A 28,000-nucleotide genomic window follows, 5' to 3' on the forward strand; every position below is an offset into this window, starting at 1 on the left:
TAATGTCATGTGGGAAAATATTTAAGTGCCTTGTCTGCTGATAGTGGAGGGACTGGATTTGACTGATGTGGGCTCTAATTGAGATTGCCAAAGTTATAGTTATAAAGAGATTAAAAAATATGGTTTGTATACATAGCAAATTGGAGGCCCTTGATGACTCTCTGTGACTGGAGAAGAAAAATAAATTAATGATCAGGTTATGTTAGAATGTGGAGCTAGTTAACCACTGGAGGGGGGACATATGAAATGCGGTTTGCTTGAGAGCCCTAGGTACTTAGTAATGTGTATTTCCACCCAAAATTTATGGAACACAGTTCTAAGTTTGGAAATACCTGGAGATTTTGAGAGTGGAGTTGGGACAGGGTAGGATTTGGGGAGGAGGCTCAGTGGGGTTTAATGCCATAGAGTCCACTCTCCAAGGCAGCCATTTTCTCCAGAGGAACTGATGTTGGTTGTCTGGAGATCAGTTGTATTTCTTGGGAGAAGTTCCCAAGTTCAGCCCCTGGCATCTCCAGTTAAAAGGATCATGTAGGGCAGGGGTGGGCAAATTGCGGCCTGCGGGCCACATGTGGCCCGCCACAGAGTTTTTTGTGGCTCCCCAAGACAGTCAGAAAAATCCGCCTTGAACCGAGATTTCCTTCCCGTGCGCGACTGAAGATTCGTCTTGTATTTTCCACTAGGACGGCTACGTCAATACGCATGCGCAGTGTAGATACGCGCTTTTCCAGTTGATCTGGTTAATTTCAATTTTGTCTTTGCAACAGTAAATCTATAAATTTCCAACTTTAGTGAAACCATGAACCCTAAAAAAAAAACGTAAAATCGGTGATGAATGTCATGTGTTTAGTGAAGAATGGACAAACAAATATTTCTTTGGTAATACAGGGAATAAAGCAGTGTGTTTACTGTGTCATGAAACAATAGCCGTATTTAAGGAGTACAATCTAAAACGACACCACGAAACAAAACATAGCGAATTTGGCTGCAAACTTTCCACGGAAGAACGCAAAATTAAAGCTGCGGAGTGTGTGAAAAAACTGAAGAAGCAAATGTTCTCTATATTTGGGTCTACATATATTTGTGAGCAAAGTTTTTCTTGCATGAAGATCAACAAGAGTAAATATAGATGCTCTTTGACAGACATTAACTTGCAGGCTGTGATGAGAATCTCAACAAGCAATCTCACTCCTGATTTCAAAAAAATTGTAGAAAAGTGTGATAGGGTACATTTGTCTCATTTGCAGCTATAGATGATATGAAATTAGCACAATAAATAAATTGAATAAAACTACCACTATTTTATTTAATTTATATTTATTGATTTTTATGATACAATTTATACCTTTTCTGAAATGCAAAGTTAACTAATGAATGCAATCATTTTAAAAGGTGCGGCCCTCCGCTAACCTCCGCTCCCACAAAGTGGCCCCCAAGCCAAAACAATTGCCCACCCCTGATGTAGGAAGTGATGTGAAAGACCTCTGTCTGAGACCCTGGAGAGCAGCTGCCAGACTGAAGAAACAATACTGTACTTGAGGGACCAATTCTGTGATTTGGTATAAGGTACAGAAGAGAGGGCTACTTGTCAGAGAGAAATATAAATTGGTGATGATGTCATTGATAATGATAATTTTCTTTCAGTGTCTGGTGTAAGCTTAGCCATTAGGATAACCTTTCAAAGCAGTTTTTGCATCTTTCTTCCTATTTGTTAAATAGAGAAACTACCTCATTCTTCAGACAAGGAATTCTGCTATTACTTTGCTAGTCATAGCCATCAACACCCCAGCTAAAGATCAGAAAGGCTGAGGGCAAACCAGAGAATTCTGTGACTGGAACTCTTAGCTTTATAAAAAAAATCTTCTTTCTTTCTTTTCTTTCTTTCTTTCTTTCTTTCTTTCTTTCTTTCTTTCTTTCTTTCTTTCTTTCTTTCTTTCTTTCTTTCTCTTTTTCTTTCTTTCTTTCTTTCTTTCTTTCTTTCTTTCTTTCTTTCTTTCTTTCAGTATGTGGCCCTTTGAATTGTGGAATTATAAGGGGAAGTTACTGACTGCACATTTCTCCTTATAATTCTGCTGGATTATTGTTGTAATAGATTGAAAGCAGGGTTAATGTAGTAATTAGATTGTTATAATGGTATAGCAATGCTATTAATGATGCCCCCAGCACCTTTCAGTGATGCGGGGAAAGTAGCTCCCAGAGAAAGATGAGACAAGGAAAATACAAGGTAAACTTTATGTGGATGCTCTGTTGCACTGCGAATGCCTCTTTATTCACAGTAGCAGTGTGAGCTGCATAAAGAATCATGTGCATCTGGAAGCAGACCTGTACACATTGATGATCTTTACTTGATTTATATATTTTTATTAGATTAATTGGGGGGGGATGCTGCACCTAGCTAGCTTTCCCTCCTAACATCACACATTGCTGCTTCCAGCTGGACCAAGATGAAGCTCTAGCACCTTCTGGATTTCCTTCCAGGAGTGCTCTTGGGCTTTGGCATGAAGCTCCATTTTACCTCCCCATTGTGTAGGTTTGGGAGAACCAGGCATCCAAGAGCAGATGCACAAAGGGGAAGCAGGAGGTTCTATGAGGTGTCCAGCCCCTGGATAAGACAACAAAGTACAATTATTTTTCCCATACTTCTTTGCTCTGGCAATGGCCAGCTCTGCAAACAACTTGCTGTTGAAGGTGTGGTCATCTTCTCCCACCACAAACAGCACTTGCCCCTGGGCCTTTTCCAAAGGGATGACAGAGGCTTGATTCGCCTCATCCTGAGGATCTCCGATGATACGGCAGTTATGTATTGCTCCCATGCTGTTTATGAGAATCTTCTCTGGGTAGTAGGGGACAGCAGGGATATAGATATCCTGAAACCGAAGCGGTGCTCCATTCACTGTTGTGGGACCATTGATACAGATTGCAATGACGATTTGCTCTAAGAAGGAAGCCATGGCCAGTGCAATCTCAGATCCTTTGGACAGTCCAATGACCCCAAGTCCTGGGCCTCTCACCTGGAAAAAAATTAATGTTAAAATACTTACTGCATCAATGATTTGGGAGGCTGTTTTTGAACATAGATTGTTAACGAGGAAGATTCTTATACCATGACCCTGGCAACCCTTTGTTAGTAGTCAAACCCTCCCTCACACTAAAGGGTGGTTTATGAATATGGCAATATCATTAAGCTCTTCTCTTCATGTGCTCTGAGCACAAGACATGCTGCCTGGCTAGGCAGAATGGTTCTCAACCAGGCTGGAATGGATAATGAATGCAGTCATGAGGCGAGACTGACTAGCAACCCCACACCTCAGAGATGTGCAAAGATTTAAGACAAGAGGCCTTCCAAGAGTTCCTGAGTTTATCTCATCCACACTTTTCTGATCTTGCCACGTTCTCCTCCCTAAATAAGGCTATTCAGGGATCTGATAGCTCCTCCTATTCAGCAATTACAGGTCATCAGCCACATTTTCACCTATAGTTCTGCCTAGATATGTCCAAGCAAGCCTTTCCCAATTTATTGTTTCACCTCTGGAGACAGCCATTAAGCTATTGTTTTGGGGCAGAAGACACAATCCTGCACCAAGGTAAGTTCCACAGTATAATTGGACTGCCTTGCCACGTGCTCAGTGTGTGTTCTGGACCCTTCCACACATCTTCAGACTACATCTGAGCCCTCTTCTCCCCCTTCCATGAGACGCTGGCTGTCCTTGCTGCTACTTCCATGGACTTTCTTCTCTCCCAGGACTGGTAAATATTGCCCTTCCCTAAATCTCTCTTGCTCTTCCTTGCTGATTTCCTAGTTAGCCTTCTGTGTGTGTTGTGTGTATTTTGTGTGCAATTGTTTTTTTCCTGCTCCCTTAATAAAAACCACTCCTGTTAAACACTCGCCTGTTTACTAGAAAGTCCTCTGAGGGTATGATCCTGATATACATTGGTGGGGATCCTGCTAGTTATCCCCTCTCACTCCATCTCCTTGTATGCTAGTTCCCCCAATTGGCAAGGAGACCCCCTTTAGGGTAACACCTTAACCTTGACCCTGGTGGCCCTTATGAAGGCAGAAAGGGGGGGGATATAAATATTGTAAACTATAAATATCTTAGAAATGAGAGGTTCTATGCATCATGCAGAATGAATTCATAGGCCAAGGTGCTAGCATTCGTGACTCCTAACTGCAGGTAGGTGATTTTTTGTAATGTTCTGCCATGTAAAACAAATAATTGTATGTAAATCCAGGGAGGCAAGCACTGTTTGGGGAAGGGGGTGACATTATTCACTGGTTATATGGGAGGGTGGAAGACCCTGTGCTTATGTTTTTGGTGTTCTTGGCACGCCTGCACTTATGTGCTCTCAAGGCTGGTGCGATGATGACCCCCCCAGAGGTGACATGGCTCTGCCTTGGGAGCACACCGAGGGTGGCATTCCCCCCACCTTTCCTCCCCTGCCAGCCAGATAAGTAGAGGTGGGGGGGCAGAGGGTGGGAGCAGGGGATCCCTCCCCCCAACAGGGGAATGGCATCTCTATATACAGTAGAGCAGTAAGTAGTTAAATAGCCCCCCTACCATTCTCTCCCTGCATTTGAAAAAAGGAGGAAAGCTTTTGAAAATGCAAATGGTATAAATGTTAGGTGTTTTCCTGCCTTTAGTGTCTTCAATCCAGCTGCATCATGTGCCTTCCATCTGTACTGTACTGAGTAGAAAGGCAACAGCAGGGCTTTTTTTCTGGGAAAGGAATCACATGGGCAGATTCTAGAGCTGCCAGAACACCGTTCCGGAGCGTTCCCCCTCAAAAAAAGCCCTGGGCAACAGCAACTCCAGTGGTCGTCCCCTCCCTTCCTTTCTATGCGTTGGTACCTTCGTAGGAGTCCATAATATTAAATAGAGCAATTCACAAATTACGAAGTCCATGTGTCCCCCTTACGGACTTTGTACAGACATGTTCTGGGAGTTTCTAGCTGGGAACAGTTATGTGAGCAGAATATGAGGAGAAGAGGTTTAACCCCACCCTCCCCTCAGTTGTTATCCTAGCCCCAAAAGACCCCAGGCTGCTAGTGAACTGGAGGCTATCTGTCTATTGAGGAAATTTACATATCACCACTGTACATTTTAAGTTTCCTCAATGGGCAAATTGAGGCTCCCTGGGGCCATTTCTGGTTAGGGGAAAGACCTTTTCCTTATGCACCATGTTCTCAATCTGTATGGGTCCCTCGAGTACCCTGCATGGAAATACAGGCACATATAACATGTAGTCAGGTCCTCACTGTTGCTTCCAGTCAAGTAAACATTTGAAACAAACCTTTTAGCAGAGGCACAAGTAGGATGAAGGACAGCCTGCAATTCGATAGGAATTAGCATTGATCTCTAGCCTTTAGGAAATTTCAAAGGGAAGACTTTTTAAAAGTCTCTGGCTCATGATACAGCCATATGAAGATTGTGCATTTCCTTGCATTGTTCTAGATAGCAGTCAAAATTACATGTTATATTTTCCACACATCCTCCTTAGTTCCGGGTCTGATCAGAGAGTTCCATAACTCCCAAGTACATATGGCCCGATTTTGGCTGGAACCCTGACACGGGTGGGGGGTGGGTTTAAGACTTTCCACTGCACTGTTTTCCCAAAGTGAAATGGTCCTTAGGGGACACTGAGAAAACTACATGTAACCATGGGCTGGCTGCACGTAAGTTTTCATAAGGGGCAAATAATGCCTCCAGGGCTATGTTAGGTCAGGCCAATAGCCATGGGGAGGAAGTCTTAAGCCCCCTCTCCCTGCACACTGCTATCTTGATCTGGCTTCTGTGTATGTGGGAACTGAGTTCTGGAATTTGTCTGATCACCAGGACTTTGAGAAGATACGAGTAAAACATAATGAAGCCCTGAGATAAAAGAAATATTTGTTGTTTGTGGGATATGATACCTCTCTTAAAGTAATTTCAAATGTCTTTAAACTGTCAGCAGGCAGTATGCTCAACTGCTAGTTTCACATTTTATCCTGTCCTATAGAAAGTGAGATTACAAAATGAGGATTACAAGTTTTCTAAACAGCAAATATTGCTGTGGAAGAGGACATTTTTATTGTACTTTTTAATGACACAGAAAAAGACACACCTTTCTCAGAGCCTACCTTAGGGTGTTTTAAGAGCAACCTGGTGACTTCTTCAAAATACTCCAGGTTCACTTCCACCAAGGTCCGTGGCAGGTCCTCATATGCAAAGTAAGCCAGAGCCAAAACAGCGAAGCCTTTACTGGCCAGTAGGCCAGCTCGGAACTCAATAAGCCCTCCACCACCACCAAACATGTCAATCACCCCTGGAAATGGGCCAGGTCCTGGAGACAGGTCAGAACAATAGAGAGGAGGCAAAGATGAAGAACTTAAAATTTAATTACAGGATTTTCACAGGGAACTAACGATATGTAAGACATGACTCTTTTATACCCCAGAGGTATTTCCACTTTACAAAAAAAAAATCTACACTGTGCATGCATTTTATGTTTTAAAACTGCCTTTCTTAGAGCAAGCCTCCATTTTAGTTTCTCTCTCCCACCCCATCTTGACACATGACTAGCTACTGTTTTCCTTGCCTCATCATGGGTGGTCAGCAAACAAGTTCACGGCGGAGAAGAGGCATGAGAAACTGGATGAGTGTGTACATTCTGCCTGAGAGGTATGCAGCAGAAATGAGTGCATGCTCCCCCATGTCACCAGAAAATAATGTCATTTCTGGTGCAATGTGGAAGGGTTGTGTTGTGCTGGGAACAGGGTGATTCTCTAAAATTTGGGGGCAATTTTTAGAGAACTGTCCCCCATCATGACCTTTTCATTCCTCCTCATGCTGTAAATGACTTCATTTTCTGCTGATATGGGATCATGTGTGCATGCTTTGCATGTGCATGCATAAGTACCTGCCACCCTCCACTGTCTCACTGGTTTGGCCCCAAGGAACCTGGCAACCCTATTGGAAAAGTAGGTCAGTGGGCATGTTGGACTTTCTAGAGGTGGATATTAACTTAATGATTGGGATTATTCTGATTGCTTGATTCTGCTGATTTTCCATCCCAGACATTTGTATTATTACTCTTAATAAACTTTATTTCTGATTTCACTCTAACCAGATAAGCAGACCCTAACCGCATGTTACAATGGTTACTCCGGGGGTACCTTCCAAATCTATGATTCTAAAGTCAAACTTGAGTTGCAAGTTTCTAGGCATGCAGCGGCCTAGTTCAGATCAGGACTTCAGCATGTGGGGAAAGGGTGCCATTGAGAAAATTTATGTTTACCCCATCAGAACTGTGGACTCCAGGGTTTCTGGTGCTGGCGGCAACCCCCCCACGCGCGCACACACAGTGTGCGCACAGCGCGCGCGCCACGGACTGCGTGATGACATGTGATGATGTCATCACGCAGCGCAAGCTGGGGGCATTGGCTGGCGGATGGCTGGGGTGGCAGGTGGAGGCTGATCCGTGCTCCGCCCCGGCAGCGGCTCGTGGCTGCTGCGCCCGGCTGGGGGCATGTGGTGGCGGCATGGGGCTGGCTGGCTACAGCAGCTGCGGCCCAGCCACACCAGCTCTGTGTTGTGCACGCCGCCTCCTCTGACACCCCCTCTGGCGCCTCTCCGGTGCCCTTGCGTCCTGAGGCCACTGGCTACCTGGCCTCAATGGGCACGCCAGCCCTGCCCATCAGTACATGTGGATCCCACCAGGTGGCAAACAGGAGCCTAGGTTACTTTCAGGTCAGAAAACGGCCTAGGGGGAGGCACAAGCTTCATGTTCTCACACATCAGTCTAAATCAGGCCCCCCCTTACCTGGGAAATGAATTCCTAGTAGGGAGCTCAGCTTGCTACTCACATGTGATTGAAAGTCACCAGGTAGACCTGGACATGACCCAAGCAAGGACTTTGTAACATGGAGTTGGAGTGGAGAGTGTCCTTAAGTCATACCTGACTTATGGCAACCCCTGGCAGGGTTTTCATGGCAAGATACTGCAACCCTTGTCTTCACTGAAAGTCTCCCATCCAATTGATAACCAAGGCTGACCCTGCTTAGCTTCTGAGATCTGACAAGATCGGGCTCTAACTTTGTTAGATCATCAGTATTCCTTCCAATCTTGCTTTGTCACTATTTTGTCAAACCCCCAACAGTAGTTTGTTTGGGATACTGGCCAGATTGGGGATGTTTTTAAATTACACTGATTTTATTATTTGATTTTGTGTGTAAACCATCTGAAATGGTATCCCTCAGTACTAGCTTTGCCTTAAAGTCGATCGTCAGCATTCCCCTTTACAGAGGCATTAATTTTTCTACAGATCAAAGGAGAGCCAGCACTATTCCAAAGCAAGGAGAAAATCCCAACCCTTTGTCGTCAAGTGTCAACGCACACGCATGGGTTACAAACTTAAATGGTTTTTATTCAACTTCTTCATGCCATGCAAGGAATTTCTACTCACAGTTCTTACTAAATAACGAAAGGAGAGAGTGCATCTTTCATGCATAAAAGTGCTTGGTGGAGCTTTGTAGACCCAGTGAATGTGGAGGGAAAAAGAGATGACTTGCTCCTCTCCCTGCCAAGGTGTGACTGAACAAAGGAGGAAATGGCGCCAACAAGTTTTGGCAGGCTCTGAATGCCCCAGGAACTGAAACCTGTGCAGTAAGGCCCTACAACTCCCAAGATGCACTTCTCTTAAAACTACAGGCATACATTCTAGTCTAGTACATACTGAGTAATATATTCAGCTTGCTGCTGGAACAATATAAGCACAATAAAATAGACATGTTGTTGGGAATCAGGGCTGAATTGGTTGTGTTCAGTATGTGGTAAGGAACATGACGAAGGATGGAGGACAGGTCTGTCAATCACTACTAGCCAGCATAGTTTGCTGGAGCTTCCATTTTCAGAGGCAATTTGCTAGGCACAGGAAATGTCTTCCTTAAAGCATCTGCTCCAGTCCTGGAAGACTCTTCTTTATATTGTTTGATCAGTTTGCATCCATCTTGCACCTCAAGTCATGCTTGCTGTGCGTCACAGTTCAACCCACTTTCAGTAGTTATATTCAATATGAGTTGAGTTGTGAATTGGATGCATGATAAAGCAACAACATGCCTATTGCACCATGTGTTGAGCACTGTACATATTTACCCAACCCACATTTTCAACATATTAATTTGATCATATGAATTGGCTTTAATAATGGCTTCAAGGAGATCACAAGGCCTACTATAACTGTGAGAGGGCCGTTTCCCAACATTCTTAAAATAGCGCGACACTCACCGAATGCTAGCAGCTTCCTCACGCAATTTCTGACATCATCTGGATGCAGGCAGTGATGATTCCGTTTTCGTGACACCACGAAAACGGGAAATAAGTAATGAGACATGTATGTTTGGTGTTAGGTAGCAGAAGGAACCACTGGATTAATTTTTATCTGTTGTAATTACTGTAATTACTGTTGTTGTTTCATCTGATGATTGTCTATGGCCCCTACGGACCCAGAATGGCTGTATACAGGACTGAGCAATGTGTACTGCTGAGGATGAATCTGTAAATTGTATCTTTTTTAATGCTACCAGTTTTATCTGTTTTATTTGATGTCTTTTAAACAGATGTGATCCGCTCTGAGCCTGCTTGCAGGGAGAGCAGACTATAAATTTAATAAATAAATAAATAGGGACTTGGGTGGGTTAGACTGTTGGAGTGACCTCAGTCTTTTAAGATGGGATGTATGCGATTGATGTGAGAACAACATTGAGGGAAAGAAAAGAACGTTAGAAATGTAGGAGTGTTTCCAAGGACTGGGAAATGGACACAGAATATAAAAGTAGTGAGGATGTTATATCCAGTTGTATGTTGCAGAAGCTTCCAACCACTAATCAAATCCATGATCACTGCAGTCATGCCATAATGTGTTGAGTGTTTTCAGGCCATACACTGGACTAGTGACCACTTTAGGCAAAAGACTGGGGCAGGGATAGGGAGGGGAGAAAAAAGCAGAATTCCATTTCTTTACCTGGAGGCAAGAAAAGGGCTCCCCGGACTTGCCCTTTTTTTATTTGGAACCGTTCCACTCCAGGGGTTACATACCACCTCTCAATAGAGCAAGTAGCCAGCGGTGTATCCTTTGCTGAAGGCATGAGAACGAAAGAATCAAAAAGATTGATCTGGACATGGAAGGGGCTTCCTATGACATCACGTTTAATCAATCTGTGGAACATCTTCTCTGGCTTCAGGGACCAAAAAAGGCCCATGGGACACACGCCTGTGTAGTCTCCGCCCAAAGCAGATGCCTCTTTCACATCCACTTCTCCAGCCTCATTTGCTTGGTAGAAGGCTCTTGCTTCAAACTTCACTCCCTTCTCGTCTATTAATGATGAATGCAGGGTCACTGTCTGGGAGGGGTTCAGGCCAGAGGCTCGGATCCACACTGGCAAGTCAGCAAGTGATCTTTCAGGGGTGACTGTGAGCTGGACCATGGCAGCTAGCCTCTGATGTTACCTGGGAAGGTCCATGAAAATTAAAGTGAAATAAAGAGAAAGAGATGATGTGATATGATAGGAGCACAGTGGGAAACATGTGAGGAACCAGTAACACTGGGGGCAGTATTGAGGACCTTTCCACTCATTTTATTTATTCCTCTTGTGTGAGGGAATAGTTCATATTATGGAATCAGGAGAAGCTAGACAGGTACTATATGAGACTATTTTTGAAAAACTCCTTCAGTCTCTAATTTGAATCCAATGAATTTTGAACAAAGCTTTGCCAGCAGAACTGATCTTTCCACCTTCCCGTTTCTGCAGACCTTGATGCCACCGAAAAGCATGTCCTTCTTTATGACTGTTTCTTTACTGTTAAAGTTATATAGGTGAAATTATGGCGAGTAATGTTTTCAAATCCCTGAAACACCGTAGCCTGACAAGCTGTACCTAGGGAGAAGTTCCTCTTCATGTTTTCTTGCCCACGGCCCGCCCATCCCTCCCACAGAGGGTTGTGGGGATGACTCCCTCTTTTTTTATTCCACTCCTGGCCTACAGCCATTCCTTTCCCCTCTTTTCTCCTTACTGTCCTGCTTCTTGTGGTCCTGCTTCTTGTAGGCTGTTTGGGCACACTAAATAAAGCACCTCAAGCAGAACTTTTTGCTTCTTCTGAGGATAGTATGAAGCAACTATAGAACAGCTTTGAACAGTTTTTGCTGCTTTTACACTGAATAATGCACTTCAGCAATTGTTTGCAAGTTGCAACGACTGGACTTACCCTGTTTCACACAGGAAAATCCAGTTGCAAATGACTGGTGAAGCATATTGAAAGTACACTATCCAGTGTGTGTGAGAGCACAAAGACCACTACAACAACAATCTTTAGATTTAGAGAGTTCCATTCTTCCTAGGTACATTGATGTCGGTGTAATCCTCAACAGTTTGAATCTTCTAAGGAGTTCTACAGGAAAACCTTTTATGAAATAATTTTACATAACACCTTCTTCCTTGATTATCCAGAGAATGCCAGTTAAAAGAAATATATCAAGTGTACAAGAATTACAGCAATATGCATACAATGTATTTCTTTTAGTTGGTGGTATTATTTCTTGTAATTTATTTTCAATTTATGTAATATTTAGTTTGTAAAAAAATATCTTGACTTATTTTTGTTGGGGGGACCTGGTCCTTTGTTTCATTCAGTATACGGTATAGGGTTTCCCAGATTTGGCCCCACCCCTTTCCCACAATTGGTCCAGCACAACCACAGCCCCCTCTGGGAAACGGAAATCTCTCACCTTTACCCCTGAGCATTGGTGGGAGGGAGGGGAGGGGGAAAGGGGCTTGAGAACAGTATGAAATGTAGCTGCATATTGTAGCTGAGGACCGCTGAGGTTAAGATTGTACAGCTTGCCTAAAGTGATCTACCAAGCTGTGGATAAGCTAGAACTTGAAGTTAAGCTCATCCTCTTTTGGACAAGGTAGACATTGTATGTTGCCTGTAATTTCCCCCCAATTTAACAAAAACAAAAAGCAGCCTTGAGAGGTTCCTTAGTTAAAGAAACAGAGGAGGGTGGAGGAAATGAGAAAGCATTTAACAATTTTCTCCGAGCTGTTTCCCCCCTTACAGTTGACCCACCTCCCATGCAGGAGAAACTTTTTCTCTTACTCTCATGAATGAAAACCTTCACACAAGGCAGTGAATGGTTCCTAGCTTGGCATTGATCAGGAGACACTCTTATGTCTTCTCTTAAGGTTGCCAGCCTCCAGGTGAGATCTGGAGATCTCCCAGAATAACAATTGATCTCCAGATGACAGAGATCAGTTCCCTGGAAGAAATGGCTGTTTTGGAGGGTGGGCTATACCCTGGTGAAGTCGCTTTACTCCCCAAACCCACCCTCCCCAGGCTCCACCCTCAAAATCTCTAGGATCTTCCTAATCTGGAGCTGGTACCTACTGGTAGCAGACACAGTACTAGGCATGGCTGAACGTGACACTCTCTGGGTCTGCAACGGCTCAGTAGAAGTTCACTGGGAGAGTTCCTCCCTCCTACTCCTCTCTCCCCCACCCTGATCCAGGCTCATGAGATATGTGATACCTGTGGGCTCCTTTGTTGTTTGGAAATCGTGGTCCACCAGTAAGCAAGCAGCTAAAGGAAGGGGTACAGCACACCCTCTGCGCTGAGAATTGCTTGCACACCTCTTTCAGGCAAGAGCTCTAAACTGTTCACACTACCTATAAGGATGCAGATTCACACCGAGGAGCCTAGCACCACCATGTGACTATATCTGAGTATACCTCACATAAACATTAGAGACACAAAAACAAGGGAGGACGGAGGAAACAAGCTATAATTGGCTGGACTCTAATTACTTTTAATATGAAACTAGATATGAGAGGGTGGAAGGGAGACAGTGTGCATGAGAGAGAAAAGCTTTATGACCGTTCCATGAAAACAGTATTTTGTCATGAGATCTGGGAAAAAAAACATTTCCCTGATAGGTTCCTTTAACAAATGGTTTGGAAGGCTTGGTTCCAAGAATGCTTTGGTAACCTAACATTCATTCATGTATGGAGAACAACATATAGACTACCTATCTGCCTAGCACTTGGGGAGGCAAAGTACACATACATTATATTATTTATTTAAAATATTTTATGTGACCTCTTCAGATATCTATTCAAGGCAGTTCACAAGATAAAACAATGCAACAATGAAATAATAAAGACAGCAAATAAAACAAATCCAGTAATAAAACAAGTAGAATCTATTAGAGACATAAAAACAATATTCAACAACCTAAAGGCACTTATAAAACAACCTTCAGGCTAGAAGCAAGTTATAAAAACAACACCTAAAAAGTATCCGAGTCTCAAGTTCTAAAGCATGGAACCCCAACCTGTTCAGCCTATGGGACTTTTTGGAATGCTGAGAACCAACACAAAATGGTTATCATTGGGAGCACAGCCAATTGCCAAATGCTGAGGAGGTTACAGCAAATGTTGAAATATTCCAAGCCAAGGATCTTCTAAGATAGTGGCAGCTGGGCAGTCCCTACAGATGCTCCTTTGCCATGGCTTTCTCCAAGTTTGCAAAACCATCTTCCCTAGTCATGGCTGAATCCTCTGTGTGATTTTTTTGATCTTTATGGTTAATTAGCTATATGACAACCCTCTGAAGAATCTATCCTTAGACCAGGCAAGAAGCTAACATAACATCCCATTCATTACTAGCGCCTGTATCTTCTTCACCACAGATAGGAAAGCAATTGGGACACGATTTTGATCAGAAAAACAGATCCAGAAGAAGTGAAAAATCACGGCCATCTCATGAATACATTGTAGTTAAAAAAAAATCCTTAGGAGATGGTTTCTCGTATCTTCTCTAGTTTGGCCATCCTTGATTTGTTGAGGCTATGAGCAGAACTACAAGTGACAAAAGGCACAGATTGGACACTTGTCAGCTTCCTTCAAGTTTTGATGGGAAATGTAGGCATCCTAGTCTTGCAGCCTGGCTCTCTGACTGCTGTCCAATGGACTTTTCAACTGTCACTTGTCCAACATTCCGCCAAGCTGCCTACATTTCCCATCAAAACTTGAGAGAAGCTGACAAGTGTCCAATCTGCGCCTTTTGTCACTTGTAGTTCCATTCTATATTTCCAAGCAGCATGCAGTTTCCCTAGCTACACATTGGTTTACCTTTTCAGTGAAACAGAAGTAGGATAAAAATATACTAAATAAATGCTGCTGAAGGGAACTTGATGCAGAAGCAAGCTTCTGCTTGCTGATTTTCTCACTAGATGAGCTGCAGGTAGTTGCCACATCTCTGGGTCTTTCTCTCAGTTCCCAGCAGAAAACCCCCTACAGTAGTGAAGATTTCAGGTGGATAGTCATATTGGTCTGCAATAGAACAGCAAGATTTGAGTCCAGTGGGACTTCAGAAACCAACATAAAATTCAGGGTATAAGCTTTTGAGAGTCAGAGCTCCCTTCTTCAGATACGTTTGTTTTGGTATCTGATGGAGATTTACTCTTGAAAGCTTACACCCTGAAAATCTTGTTGGTCTCTAAGGAGTCACTGCTTTCAAATCCTGATATTCAGTAGTGGAGATATGCTCCTTCACCATGAAAAGATCACAAGGAGAGGGGGGAACTAGGATCTGTGGACATATACCCCCCCCCAGAATTAAGCCCCTCCCACTACACAGCAGATCCTTTTGGCCGTGAAAGCTGGTTGTTTCTTTAGTGACTAGATGAGGGGGGGAGTTATGCTCAGAGAACATCCCCAATGCCCCTCGCTTCTCTCTAGCAGTGGAGGGGGGCTGCCCAATTCCCTCTCTTCTCACACATCATTTCCTTATGAATTCTTCATGAGTCCCAACCTGCCATATATAAAATCAAACTGAAGCAGAAAGTGGAAAACCACAATCCAGGGAATAGAATACTCACTGAAAGTTAACAAATTATCTAATGCCTCCTATTAAATATATTCGTGTAAAGTGTACAAGTGCAGAATCAATATGCACAATATTAATGTCTTTTCCAACTACTATAAAAAATACTTTCATACACAAATACTTACCAAAAGTCCAACAACACCACAGGTTGTATGTTCTGTTCTCTTATAGGTGTGTGGATCCGTGGTGCTTCAAGTAAATGTACAAAATCCAACAGGTGAGGCACAGGTCAAAGACCAAAGTCCAAACTGAACTTCCACTGAATCTTTTTCCTTCTATAAATGGATCCTGAGGTGTCAGGACTCAGTCCTTCTGAGAACCTGACAAGCGGCCAGGCTGAAGTTCGCTTGTTTCATGTGTTACAATTTCATCAGGGGTCCTCATTCCATGTCACCCCAGATCAGCCGACACACATAACATTTTCGGGTGTGTCAGACCCGGCGCACCAAAAACCAAGCTGTGCTTCAGTTTGTCTATCTGGGGAGGCTTGCCCTGTGTGATATATAAAATCAAAGCTGTTTTTCTAAAATTGGAAGACTTTGATCCCCACAGTTGACTTAATGTCTTCTGTTTAGCTTAGATAGTGTTCAGCTAAGCAATCATTAACTGATAGATATAAGGAATGGTAACATATACATGTCTAATTCAGACATTTCAGCTTGATCGAGGGGGCAATGACCCTGAAATCCTGTCCCTCCACACATTTTATTGCATTTTTGAGGTCTCACTCTACGTGTCACTCAACCCAGCACTAAAAACTAGCATTCTATTACTAAGGATGTTTGCGTTTATTCTTATTGTAAGCCTTTTCATTTCATCCATTATAATTACTTCTCTTGTTGGCATTTTTACACAATGTACTGCCCTTTATGTATTATACACCACTCATATGCAACAGATGTAATACCACCACTAAAAAAGATCAGATACTTAAATAAGGACTGAAGGATTCAATTTGTGCAGGAAAAAAAGGAAAATGAAATTAAGTTTTTGAAGTGAAAACAGTAAGTTTGCAAAATTTAGATGAGTTTATGTGATTAGTTTTAAGGAAAAACGTTATTTCTAATAGGTAGCGATGTATGCATTCTGCATATTATTAAATGTAGAAAATTGGCACTGGTTGCAGATTTCAGCATCCAGAGGACCTCAGCTTCCATTTTAAATAAAGCAAGTATTTACACAGTGTGCACTCTATAATTGTATTTAATCCTGCATCTAGGCAATTCAAATCTTTGGGACAAAAGACAAAAAAAGCAGAATTCTATAACTTGTACAAGTAAATTTCTTTGGTTTTGCATAATTTATTCTGTAATATAGTATTATTTTGTATGTTTAACTTTTGCTACTCTGCCACTCCCCCCTGCCCCCATGTATCTAGGCTCTTTTCTGGCTTCTGAAATTTCAGCAGACATTGCTTATGAGTCACTTTCCAGGGTTTTTTTTGCCCTCCATGCATCTGACGAAGAGAACTGTGATTCTCGAAAGCTTATGCTACAATAAAATTGGTTAGTCTTAAAGGTGCTACTGGACTCTTTTTGACTTTCAAGCACAGATAGTCTTAAGAAGCAATGAGTGATGCAGGAACGTGTGTGTGTCTATGTGAGGACACTATTGCTGCTGTACTTAATGCTGCTGTGTTTTCATGCCCGTCTGAAAAAAGTCTCAGTTTTGTAGGTCATAACTCCCTACTGAACAATATATTAGCCACTTTTCATACACAACTGTTTTGTATTTAAGCCCGTGTCTATCAAAAATGGCTACAGATATTTGCACTAGAAACCAATTCTGCATCTCTCTCTTTACCCCTGCCAATTAACTTCCTTGTAATTCAGCATAAAAATTTATATATATCCTGAAGCCTGTATCAACAAGATTTGTTTTTATACGTATTATACTCATTTTTCTTCTGTTCCACGGCAATGTTTTGTTTGATAATAATGCATTGTTCATACAATGGAGTTTAACTTGCTGTAATTCTTCTGCTTACAGCAGTGAAATCGTTACCCCTGCCAAATTCTTCACAATAGGCTGTCTCTGAGTGAATTCAGCCTTTGATTTTGACCAGTCAAGGGCAGGATTTTGTTATACAATTGTGCAAATAAAACCACTGACCTCAATCCAGAAACAAAGCATGGGAGAGATCTGTATGTGACGCAGGGATTTTATTTTTGGCAAAGAGCAGTACCACACATTCATTTTAAACCTCCCTCGAGTTGGCTATACAGTTGGTTGTCTTTGCAAAAGTATCTGTCATGCATATACACACTCAGTTGTGCACTCAAAGAGGCCAGCTAGACTGGAGCCTTTGACGCTGGAACTTAGTGAATACTGATACAAAAAAAAATATAGCTGAGTGTGTGATTTTGATTGCTCTTATGACACCTTCACTTTTTGAGAAAGGCAACAGAAAATAGATATCCTCCTCAGCACTAAGCTCTACAGTCCAGCCCATAATGTTGCCTTATAGTTAAAAGATCACAGGCAATTTCCAAACTTGGTAACATTATAATTTCAGGAGACTGCCCTTTTTTACACTCTCCTTGTGAAGAACACTTTTACAAATTACCACTAGGTTAGTTAGGATCTTTCATATATAACTTTGCAGTATAAAAATGCAAATCTGCAAACAAACTCTTTAAGACTTTGCTTCAGTTCAGAGACATTTGCTCTTCTATGTATTTAGAACCAGGTTCCAACAAGTCAGCCTGTTACATACTGCCTCTTCATTGCCAAGAAAAATGAAAGAGAGGCTCCAACAAAGGGACACTTGGATGCAATAGAAACTTCTTGTTAACAAGCTGAACTTCAGTTGCAAGAGACGATAGGAGGGAATGAGCAATGCATCTGAGCTCCCTGGTGAACTGGGGCCGCTGTCCTATCTGTCTTTAAAAGTTATTTTTCCATTCCCCCTCATTCCTTGGTTGCTTTGCGCTGTGCCTGGTGTTTCTGCAGCAGAGCCAGCGTGTCTCGCTTCTCAATGCGACGCAACTGTTTCTTCTTCGCACGCTTCAGTTTCACTGGATTACGAATCTGAGGAAGGAAGGGAAAGAAAAGTTGCAGGATTCATTGATGTAAAAGACCTCTCTGGAAAATTTCTACTTAGAGATCCCAGAAAGCAAAAAGGCTTTGGGAAATTAGGGACTGGTCCTCTGGCCTACAGCACATTCAGCTGAACAAATGAGTGGGCACACAGCCAATGATGTGAGAGATGAAGTGCCACTTCTCTAACTTGAAGTATCACCCATCAGAGGACCTTGGATCTCACACAGGACTAATTCCCAGAATGCATCTTTCTCAGTTGTCTCCCATTGAAAATTCAAATGGAATCTTTGTGGCCAATAACCCAGTTTAGGTAGATTTATATGAAAAATGAGAGCCAGTGTGATGTAGTGGTTAAAATTCACTCAGTGATCTTGGGATAAATCATAGTCATTTAGTCTGACCTACTTCACAGCACTGTTATGGTGATAAAATTGGGAAAGGGAAGCCATGAATGCCACCCTGAGCTCCTTGGAGGAAGATGGGATAAAAATGTATACAATACATCAGACTTTTGAATCATCTACATCAACTGAAAGCAGTGAGGCTCAAAAAAGCGTGCCTATGTGTTGACATTGCAGATCTCCCCAAAGAACTCCTCTTGAATTAAGGGCAATATTTTAATGAGTTAATAACAACAACAACAACAACAAAAGTGATAAACGTAAGCTGCTAATTACATATGCGGTTGGGTTATACCAAAATTTCCACTGGCAAAAGACAAATCAAGAATGATCTTAACAATTCTCTTCCTCACTGCAGACCTACTCCATTTTTTTTCTGTTTATGCAGATTTCATGATCGCTGGCATAGTCTTTTCAGGAGAGGGTGAAGAGAGCTCACTTCTCTTTCTAGCACCAGCAAGAAGCTGGTAGGATTCAGCACATTTTTTGTGCATGGCCAAACTAATTGATATTGTAGTATTTCATTTCTGTCCAATAATAAGGCTCAGAGAGAAGGGACAGTGGTTCTCCTCTGCCTCACAGAAAGATTTGTGCAAGTTTTCTTTCAGGGGGAAATAAGAACTTGTTCTGAGACTCACCACTTGCACAATCTCTGCTTTTCTCTCATTCTCCAGCCGTCGTTTCAAGTTCTCTTCTCGTCGCAGTTTTTTCTCCTGAAAGTGGAGAAAATCAAACGTTCATATGTGCTGCTTTATGGGACACAGCCAGATTAGTCCAGAGAAATTTTTTAAGACAGAGAATTCTGAAGCATTAAGGCAGCAATTCTCAAACGTTAGCAACCCAGGGAATGCCATTCTAATGTAAAATTTTGTGAGGAGCTCCAAACCCTACCCTGCCCCTCACTGACACCTGCCATGTACTAGATAGCCTTCTTATGAAATGTGTGTCAAGCTGTGCAAGCCTCCATCCTCTACCACACTTGAAACAATACAATGAGAATCATATCATCTAAGCTTTAAAACAAGTTTTAAAAATATTTGTGTTGTGTGTATATGGTCTACAAGGTCAGATATTCAATGGTAGCTTTTTACAGCCACAGTTCAAAAATCCCTCTAAAATTTAGGATGAATCTTATCTAATTTTTCATATTGAAATAGATTAAATATACTTACAGTACACTCTAAGGGAAAGACACTGTGAACAGCCTGATAACACCTAATGCTGTGATATTTTTTTTAAATTATGAGAAAATTGTGAGATTTTTCCTTATTACAGATACCTAAAAATAGAACTAAAAAGAAAGGAAAAGCCAATGCTTTCCCCATACAAAGTTAACAAGTACTTCCTCAACTCTTGCGCAGACTAGCCTACAACAGCAGCACAATTCAGTGAATTTATCTTAGAACATCAACAAGAAAATCAAAAAGGAGCACACAGAATGAGGGGACGGAGGGAGAAGAAATACAAACGGTGACATATTCCCAGCAACATAGAAATAAATTAGGGCCCGGTATTCCCAGGTTGGCAACATCAGTGGGGCAAAAACAAAAGAGAGGGAGAAACTTCTGAGTGGAGAGGAAAAAAGTGTGCTACATTCAGAACAAACCAGATGTACTCCAAAGGAATAATAAATGGAAACTGAATGGTCAAAGGTATAGAGAATCTTGGAGGCTGCCAAGGCAAAGCAAATGAGAATTATAAATACCGGGGTTGCATAAAAACAAGGAAGATATAATAAAAGACAGAGGACAGGTAGTGTGGCTGGGCAGGTAATGCTAAAGCTTTGTTAAAGGGTGCCTGATCAGTGCCTAGATGGAAGCAGCATAAAGTGTTCTGGGCTTCCTAGTGAAAAAGCAAGACACATGCAACAAATGTTAAGCTGAAAACAAATGCTTCTTATTTAGATAAATAGCATCTTTTCATAGAAAGATTTAGAATTAGCTAGATCACATCAAAATAATGTGTTGTATGTGTGAATTGATATAATGACCCATCTAATAAAAATTCTTTAAATAAACTGCATGTGGACGAAGAAAGATGTCAGGATTAGGTACAGTTTGCCAACAAACTCTAATCACATTTCCTGTGCTGTCTGTTTCAAACTATGGGGCACGCTTAACAGCCCTAAAATCAAGTCTCGGTTATCGCCCAGATCTACGGGTTATCTCCCAGTGCATCAATTCACAAAGTTATCAGTGGTTCCAGAAAAGTCATAGACTGAGATGTAGTTGGGTGGGGAGGAAGGGTGGGATTGAGGGGACAGGAAGTGAATAGTAGTAAGTGGTCTCATGTCCAAGGACACGAGCAAGGACATGAGACCACTTACCACTATTCACTTCCTGGCAAATGAGATGAGGGAAAAGAAGCTATATGCCAGATTCTGTAAAGTCTCCAAAGTCATACAGTTGAATATCATCTCAGAATTCTTAACAGGAAAATAGACAATATGCTAGACTGGGATATGGGAGAGCCAGGTTTGAATACCCACACCGCTTTGGAAACTTTCTGGGTGATTTCGGGCCAGTTAAAAACTCTCAGCCTAGTGGTTAAAAGCGCAGGACTCTCATCTGGAGAACCAGGTTTGATTCCCCACTCCTCCACCTCAAACCAGTTGGGTGACCTTGGGTCAGTCACAGCTTTTAGGAGCTCTCTCAGCCCCACCCACCTCACAGGGTATTTTGTTGTGAAGATAACAACAACATACTTTGTAAACTGCTCTGAGTGGGCATTAAATTGTCCTGAAGGGTGGTATATACATCAAACGTTATTATATTATTATTATAGCCTACCTCACGGTAGTTATTTTAATGAGGGAGAAGGACCACAATGTGCTTATTCTTGAGCCCCTTTGGGTAGAAAGTGATGGTATAAATGATGTAAATAGACTAATTCACAGCATACCAAATTATAAGAATCACTGGAGAAACTCCACTTTTCATTAGCACCCATGGTGACAGTCTACTTCACTACTAATGTAATTGTTTAACTGGCTCTTCAATATCATGTTTGCCTCCTCACCTCGCGCTCTCTCCGTTTTTCTTCTTCCAGCTGCCGGGCAAAATCTCTGACCATTTTCTTCTCTTGACGTTCCTTCATCTTGTGTTGCCAAGAGGTATGCAAAGGCTTGTCCTGAATCATATGTGAAAATCTAATGAGGGAAACACACATCCATTAGCAGCCCTGACTAAATAGTTATCCCCTGGCATTAGCACAACTTATACAGCCCTATGCACACTTACCTGTAAGTCCCATTGAACTCAGTGGGATTTACTTTTGACTAAACATGTATGTGTGCATAAGAGGAAGCCTGTAGAATGGTAGAGATACTACATAAGAGTTAGAGTGCTAATCAATAAAAAAAAATTACTCAGAATTCACACATCAGCCTGAGAGTCTGTGTGATGTGTACTGGTTAGAGCATTAAACTAGGACTGGAGTGGAAAATGCTGTCAAATTATAGCACTTATGGTGACACCTGCTGGGGTTTTCAAGGCAAGAAACGAAAGAAGGTGGTTTGCCACTGTCTCTGCACAGCAACCCTGGTCTTCCTTGGACTTGGAGATCTCCCATCTAATTGCTAACCCAGGCTGACCCTGCTTAGTTTCCAAGATCTGAAAGACAGAATCAAATTCCCACTGTGCCATGGAACTGATTTGGAGACCTGGGGTCAATCATTCTCTCTCAAGGTTGCTTCTAGGATAAAATAAACAGAGAACCATGTGTGCTGCCCTGAACTCCTTGAAGGAAGGGCTAAATAAAAATGGATAAATACTCATGACAAGACACTTATGAAGATAGTTTCAGGTGGGTAGCTGTGTTATTCTGGGCTCGAAGAGCAAGATCTAGGTTCAGTATTGCCCTAAAAACCAACTAGATTTCCAAAGTATAAGATTTCGAGAGTCAAAGCTCCCTTCGTCAGATACGGTTTGTTGTAAAAATCTGTAACTGAAAAAACCACCATCAAACAAGACTTTTCTTTGGGGACCCTGGGACTCCCCACCCCCAACATTGTTCTCTTAGGAACGGGAGTAGGCAAATATAAGATAAAAGAAAAACTCTAGTCCACGGTCTTAGAAGACGTGACAAACGCGAACAATGTCTCCATACGGCGCGCCACCCCCCAACCAATGTATAAAATCCCAGCGCCGTCAGTGCTCAAGAGCGCTTAGAGTCTCGCCCAGCCCCCTTATTGCGATCAGGCTCTCACCGCTTCTTGCCGCGGTCTTTCCACACCCGCCCTGATTTAGGTTTCCCTTTAGGGATCACGGCGGTCACTTCCTTTCGCTTCGTGCCCGAAGTAGCCCCCTGCGGCTTCCCGGGTCCAGTTACCACCAACACGCCAACTCCCTCTCCATTCCCGGGCGGCAAGAGCTTCACAGCCTGCTCAGACTCGGCGCTCGCTTGTCCCTCGCCCGGCCGCATCCCAGCGACAAAGCCCCCAGATCTCTCTGGCTTCTTGACACACCACCTACAGCCCCGCTCCACGTGGGAGCCTCATAGGAGTCCCTGTACAATGACGTTATGTTCGCGACAACGGACGCAGCCCCAGCCTCCATTTCACCATCGAGAGAGAGCCTAGAACGACCAACGCTCTGCTTTCCCGTTGCATCCTGGGATGTGTGACTACTGGATGGCAAGAGGGTGTTCTGTAGTAGCCCAGTGGTTGTCCATTACAGTTGGTAGTTCCATTACAGAAATTTAGAGGATTGGGAACCTTCTTTCACCCATTACCCTCCCCCTTTTCTGTCTGTTAAAAATGCCTTGTTGGAAGCACAAATTCAGGATGGAAATAAAAGTGGTGACAAATGTTTTGTAGTTATAGTTACTACTCGTTTAAGGAAAAAAAGGGCTGCCGTTTGGTAGCTGAGCACATGCTTGGAAGGTTCCCATGCAACGTTTCTTTAATTAAAGAGCTTATGTAAAGATCTTGCGAAAGACCTTTTATAAGTGGAGAGCTCCCAAGGGGATGTACTAAAACAAATGACAGGATTGCCCATTGGAAATAATGGGAAACTGGAATGCCCATTGACTTGCATGGGCTCCATTGAAACACATTAGAGCAAAAAAAGAGGTGCAAAGAAAACGTGGAATGGATTTTGAAGGAAAGTGTCTGGGCTCAGATAACCTGTTCTGGGACTGGATTGACAGGCCCCATGCTGGAATGACGGCCCCTGGGTGTGCCAGAAGGGCTCTGGGACTGGAATGACAGGCCCCTGACTGGAATGACGGGCCCTGGGTGTGAGAGAAGGACTCGGGGACTGGAATGACAGGCCCCTGACTGGAATGACGGGCCCTCGGTGTGCCAGAAGGGCTCTGGGACTGGAATGACAGGCCCCTGACTGGAATGACGGCCCCTGGGTGTGCCAGAAGGGCTCTGGGACTGGAATGACAGGGCCCATGCTGGAATGACGACCCCTGGGTGTGCCAGAAGGGCTCTGGGACTGGAATGACAGGGCCCATGCTGGAATGACGACCCCTGGGTGTGCCAGAAGGGCTCTGGGACTGGAACGACAGGCTCTGTGCCGGAATGACGGCCCCAGGGTGTGACAGAAGGGCTCAGGGACTGGAATGACAGGCCCCTGACAGGAATGACAGGCCCTGGGTGTGCCAGAAAGGCTCGGGGACTGGAAAGACAGGCCCTTGACTGGAATGACGGCCCCTGGGTGGGCCAGAAGGGCTCTGGGACTGGAATGACAGGCTCTATGCTGGAATGACGACCCCTGGGTGTGCCAGAAGGGCTCTGGGACTGGAATGACAGGCCCCTGACTGGAATGACGGGCCCTGGGTGTGAGAGAAGGACTCGGGGACTGGAATGACAGGCCCATGACTGGAATGACGGCCCCTGGGTGTGCCAGAAGGGCTCTGGGACTGGAATGACAGGCCCCTGACTGGAATGACGGGCCCTGGGTGTGAGAGAAGGACTCGGGGACTGGAATGACAGGCCCATGACTGGAATGACGGCCCCTGGGTGTGCCAGAAGGGCTCTGGGACTGGAATGACAGGCCCCTGACTGGAATGACGGGCCCTCGGTGTGCCAGAAGGGCTCTGGGACTGGAATGACAGGCCCCTGACTGGAATGAAAGTGCCTGGGCATGACAGAAGAGCTCGGGGACTGGATTGACAGGCCCCATGCTGGAATGACGGCCCCTGGGTGTGACAGAAGGGCTCTGGGACTGGAATGACAGGCCCCAGACTGGAATGACGGCCCCTGGGTGTGCCAGAAGGGCTCTGGGACTGGAATGACAGCCCCTGACTGGAATGACGGGCCCTGGGTGTGCCAGAAGGGCTCTGGGACTGGAATGACAGGGCCCATGCTGGAATGACGACCCCTGGGTGTGCCAGAAGGGCTCTGGGACTGGAACGACAGGCCCCTGAATGGAATGACGACCCCTGAGTGTGACAGATGGGCTCTGGGACTGGAATGACAGGCTCTATGCTGGAATGACGGACCCTGGGTGTGACAGAAGGGCTCTGGGACTGGAATGACAGGCCCCTGACTGGAATGACGGGCCCTGGGTGTGACAGAAGGGCTCGGGGACTGGAATGACAGGCCCCATGCTGGAATGATGGCCTCTGGGGGTGCCGGAAGGGCTCTGGGACTGGAATGACAGGCCCCATGCTGGAATGACGGCCTCTGAGGGTGCCAGAAGGGCTCTGGGACTGGAATGACAGGCCCCTGACTGGAATGATGGTCCCTGGGTATGGCAGAAGGGCTTGGGGACTGGATTGACAGGCCCCATGCTGGAATGACGGCCCCTGGGTGTGCCAGAAGGGCTCTGGGACTGGAATGACAGGCCCCTGACTGGAATAAAGGCCCCTGGGTGTGCCAGAAGGGCGCTGAGACTGGAATGACAGGCTCCTGACTGGAATGACAGGTCCTGGGTGTGCCAGAAGGGCTCAGGGACTGGAATGACAGGCCCCTGGCTGGAATAAAGGCCCCTGGGTGTGTGAGAAGGGCGCTGAGACTGGAATGACAGGCCCCTGACTGGAATGACGGGCCCTCGGTGTGACAGAAGGGCTCGGGGACTGGAATGACAGGCCCCTGACTGGAATGACAGGCCCTGGGTGTGCCAGAAGGGCTCGGGGACTGGAATGACAGGCCCCTGACTGGAATAAAGGCCCCTGGGTGTGCCAGAAGGGCTCTGGGACTGGAATGACAGGCCCCATGCTGGAATGATGGCCTCTGGGGGTGCCAGAAGGGCTCTGGGACTGGAATGACAGGCTCCTGACTGGAATGATGGTCCCTGGGTGTGACAGAAGGGCTTGGGGACTGGATTGACAGGCCCCATGCTGGAAGGACGGCCCCTGGGTGTGCCAGAAGGGCTCTGGGACTGGAATGACAGGCCCCTGACTGGAATAAAGGCCCCTGGGTGTGCCAGAAGGGCGCTGAGACTGGAATGACAGGCTCCTGACTGGAATGACAGGTCCTGGGTGTGCCAGAAGGGCTCAGGGACTGGAATGACAGGCACCTGACTGGAATAAAGGCCCCTGGGTGTGTGAGAAGGGTGCTGAGACTGGAATGACAGGCCCCTGACTGGAATGACGGGCCCTGGGTGTGACAGAAGGGCTCGGGGACTGGAATGACAGGCCCCAGACTGGAATGACGGCCCCTGGGTGTGCCAGAAGGGCTCTGGGACTGGAATGACAGGGCCCATGCTGGAATGACGACCCCTGGGTGTGCCAGAAGGGCTCTGGGACTGGAACGACAGGCTCTGTGCCGGAATGACGGCCCCAGGGTGTGACAGAAGGGCTCAGGGACTGGAATGACAGGCCCCTGACAGGAATGACAGGCCCTGGGTGTGCCAGAAAGGCTCGGGGACTGGAAAGACAGGCCCTTGACTGGAATGACGGCCCCTGGGTGGGCCAGAAGGGCTCTGGGACTGGAATGACAGGCTCTATGCTGGAATGACGACCCCTGGGTGTGCCAGAAGGGCTCTGGGACTGGAATGACAGGCCCCTGACTGGAATGACGGGCCCTGGGTGTGAGAGAAGGACTCGGGGACTGGAATGACAGGCCCATGACTGGAATGACGGCCCCTGGGTGTGCCAGAAGGGCTCTGGGACTGGAATGACAGGCCCCTGACTGGAATGACGGGCCCTCGGTGTGCCAGAAGGGCTCTGGGACTGGAATGACAGGCCCCTGACTGGAATGAAAGTGCCTGGGCATGACAGAAGAGCTCGGGGACTGGATTGACAGGCCCCATGCTGGAATGACGGCCCCTGGGTGTGACAGAAGGGCTCTGGGACTGGAATGACAGGCCCCAGACTGGAATGACGGCCCCTGGGTGTGCCAGAAGGGCTCTGGGACTGGAATGACAGCCCCTGACTGGAATGACGGGCCCTGGGTGTGCCAGAAGGGCTCTGGGACTGGAATGATAGGGCCCATGCTGGAATGACGACCCCTGGGTGTGCCAGAAGGGCTCTGGGACTGGAACTACAGGCCCCTGAATGGAATGACGACCCCTGAGTGTGACAGATGGGCTCTGGGACTGGAATGACAGGCTCTATGCTGGAATGACGGACCCTGGGTGTGACAGAAGGGCTCTGGGACTGGAATGACAGGCCCCTGACTGGAATGACGGGCCCTGGGTGTGACAGAAGGGCTCGGGGACTGGAATGACAGGCCCCATGCTGGAATGATGGCCTCTGGGGGTGCCGGAAGGGCTCTGGGACTGGAATGACAGGCCCCATGCTGGAATGACGGCCTCTGAGGGTGCCAGAAGGGCTCTGGGACTGGAATGACAGGCCCCTGACTGGAATGATGGTCCCTGGGTATGGCAGAAGGGCTTGGGGACTGGATTGACAGGCCCCATGCTGGAATGACGGCCCCTGGGTGTGCCAGAAGGGCTCTGGGACTGGAATGACAGGCCCCTGACTGGAATAAAGGCCCCTGGGTGTGCCAGAAGGGCGCTGAGACTGGAATGACAGGCTCCTGACTGGAATGACAGGTCCTGGGTGTGCCAGAAGGGCTCAGGGACTGGAATGACAGGCCCCTGGCTGGAATAAAGGCCCCTGGGTGTGTGAGAAGGGCGCTGAGACTGGAATGACAGGCCCCTGACTGGAATGACGGGCCCTCGGTGTGACAGAAGGGCTCGGGGACTGGAATGACAGGCCCCTGACTGGAATGACAGGCCCTGGGTGTGCCAGAAGGGCTCGGGGACTGGAATGACAGGCCCCTGACTGGAATAAAGGCCCCTGGGTGTGCCAGAAGGGCTCTGGGACTGGAATGACAGGCCCCATGCTGGAATGATGGCCTCTGGGGGTGCCAGAAGGGCTCTGGGACTGGAATGACAGGCTCCTGACTGGAATGATGGTCCCTGGGTGTGACAGAAGGGCTTGGGGACTGGATTGACAGGCCCCATGCTGGAAGGACGGCCCCTGGGTGTGCCAGAAGGGCTCTGGGACTGGAATGACAGGCCCCTGACTGGAATAAAGGCCCCTGGGTGTGCCAGAAGGGCGCTGAGACTGGAATGACAGGCTCCTGACTGGAATGACAGGCCCTGGGTATGCCAGAAGGGCTCAGGGACTGGAATGACAGGCACCTGACTGGAATAAAGGCCCCTGGTTGTGTGAGAAGGGTGCTGAGACTGGAATGACAGGCCCCTGACTGGAATGACGGGCCCTGGGTGTGACAGAAGGGCT

At 45.6% G+C, this 28,000-nt stretch overlaps 2 protein-coding genes across 2 annotated transcripts; both read right to left on the reverse strand.

Moving 5' to 3' along the window:
* Positions 1-1,299: 1,299 nt before the first annotated feature.
* Positions 1,300-15,434, reverse strand: LOC129324679 (acyl-coenzyme A amino acid N-acyltransferase 1-like). The gene is made up of 4 exons (XM_054972040.1): positions 15,041-15,434; positions 9,997-10,481; positions 6,116-6,318; positions 1,300-3,008 (listed from the first exon to the last, which is right to left on the reverse strand). The coding sequence occupies exons 2-4, from the start codon at positions 10,457-10,459 to the stop codon at positions 2,412-2,414; spliced, it is 1,263 nt and encodes a 420-aa protein (XP_054828015.1). The 5' UTR covers positions 10,460-10,481; positions 15,041-15,434; the 3' UTR covers positions 1,300-2,411.
* Positions 15,435-17,058: 1,624 nt separating this feature from the next.
* CCDC86 (coiled-coil domain containing 86) lies at positions 17,059-22,857 on the reverse strand. Its single transcript, XM_054971923.1, has 4 exons — positions 22,566-22,857; positions 21,377-21,506; positions 18,997-19,071; positions 17,059-17,945 (listed from the first exon to the last, which is right to left on the reverse strand). Exons 1-4 carry the CDS (start codon positions 22,778-22,780, stop codon positions 17,826-17,828), a joined length of 540 nt encoding a protein of 179 aa, XP_054827898.1. The 5' UTR covers positions 22,781-22,857; the 3' UTR covers positions 17,059-17,825.
* Positions 22,858-28,000: the final 5,143 nt, after the last annotated feature.

The sequence above is a fragment of the Eublepharis macularius genome, chromosome 2 (genome assembly GCF_028583425.1).
Source record: "Eublepharis macularius isolate TG4126 chromosome 2, MPM_Emac_v1.0, whole genome shotgun sequence".
Classification (NCBI taxonomy): domain Eukaryota; kingdom Metazoa; phylum Chordata; class Lepidosauria; order Squamata; family Eublepharidae; genus Eublepharis; species Eublepharis macularius.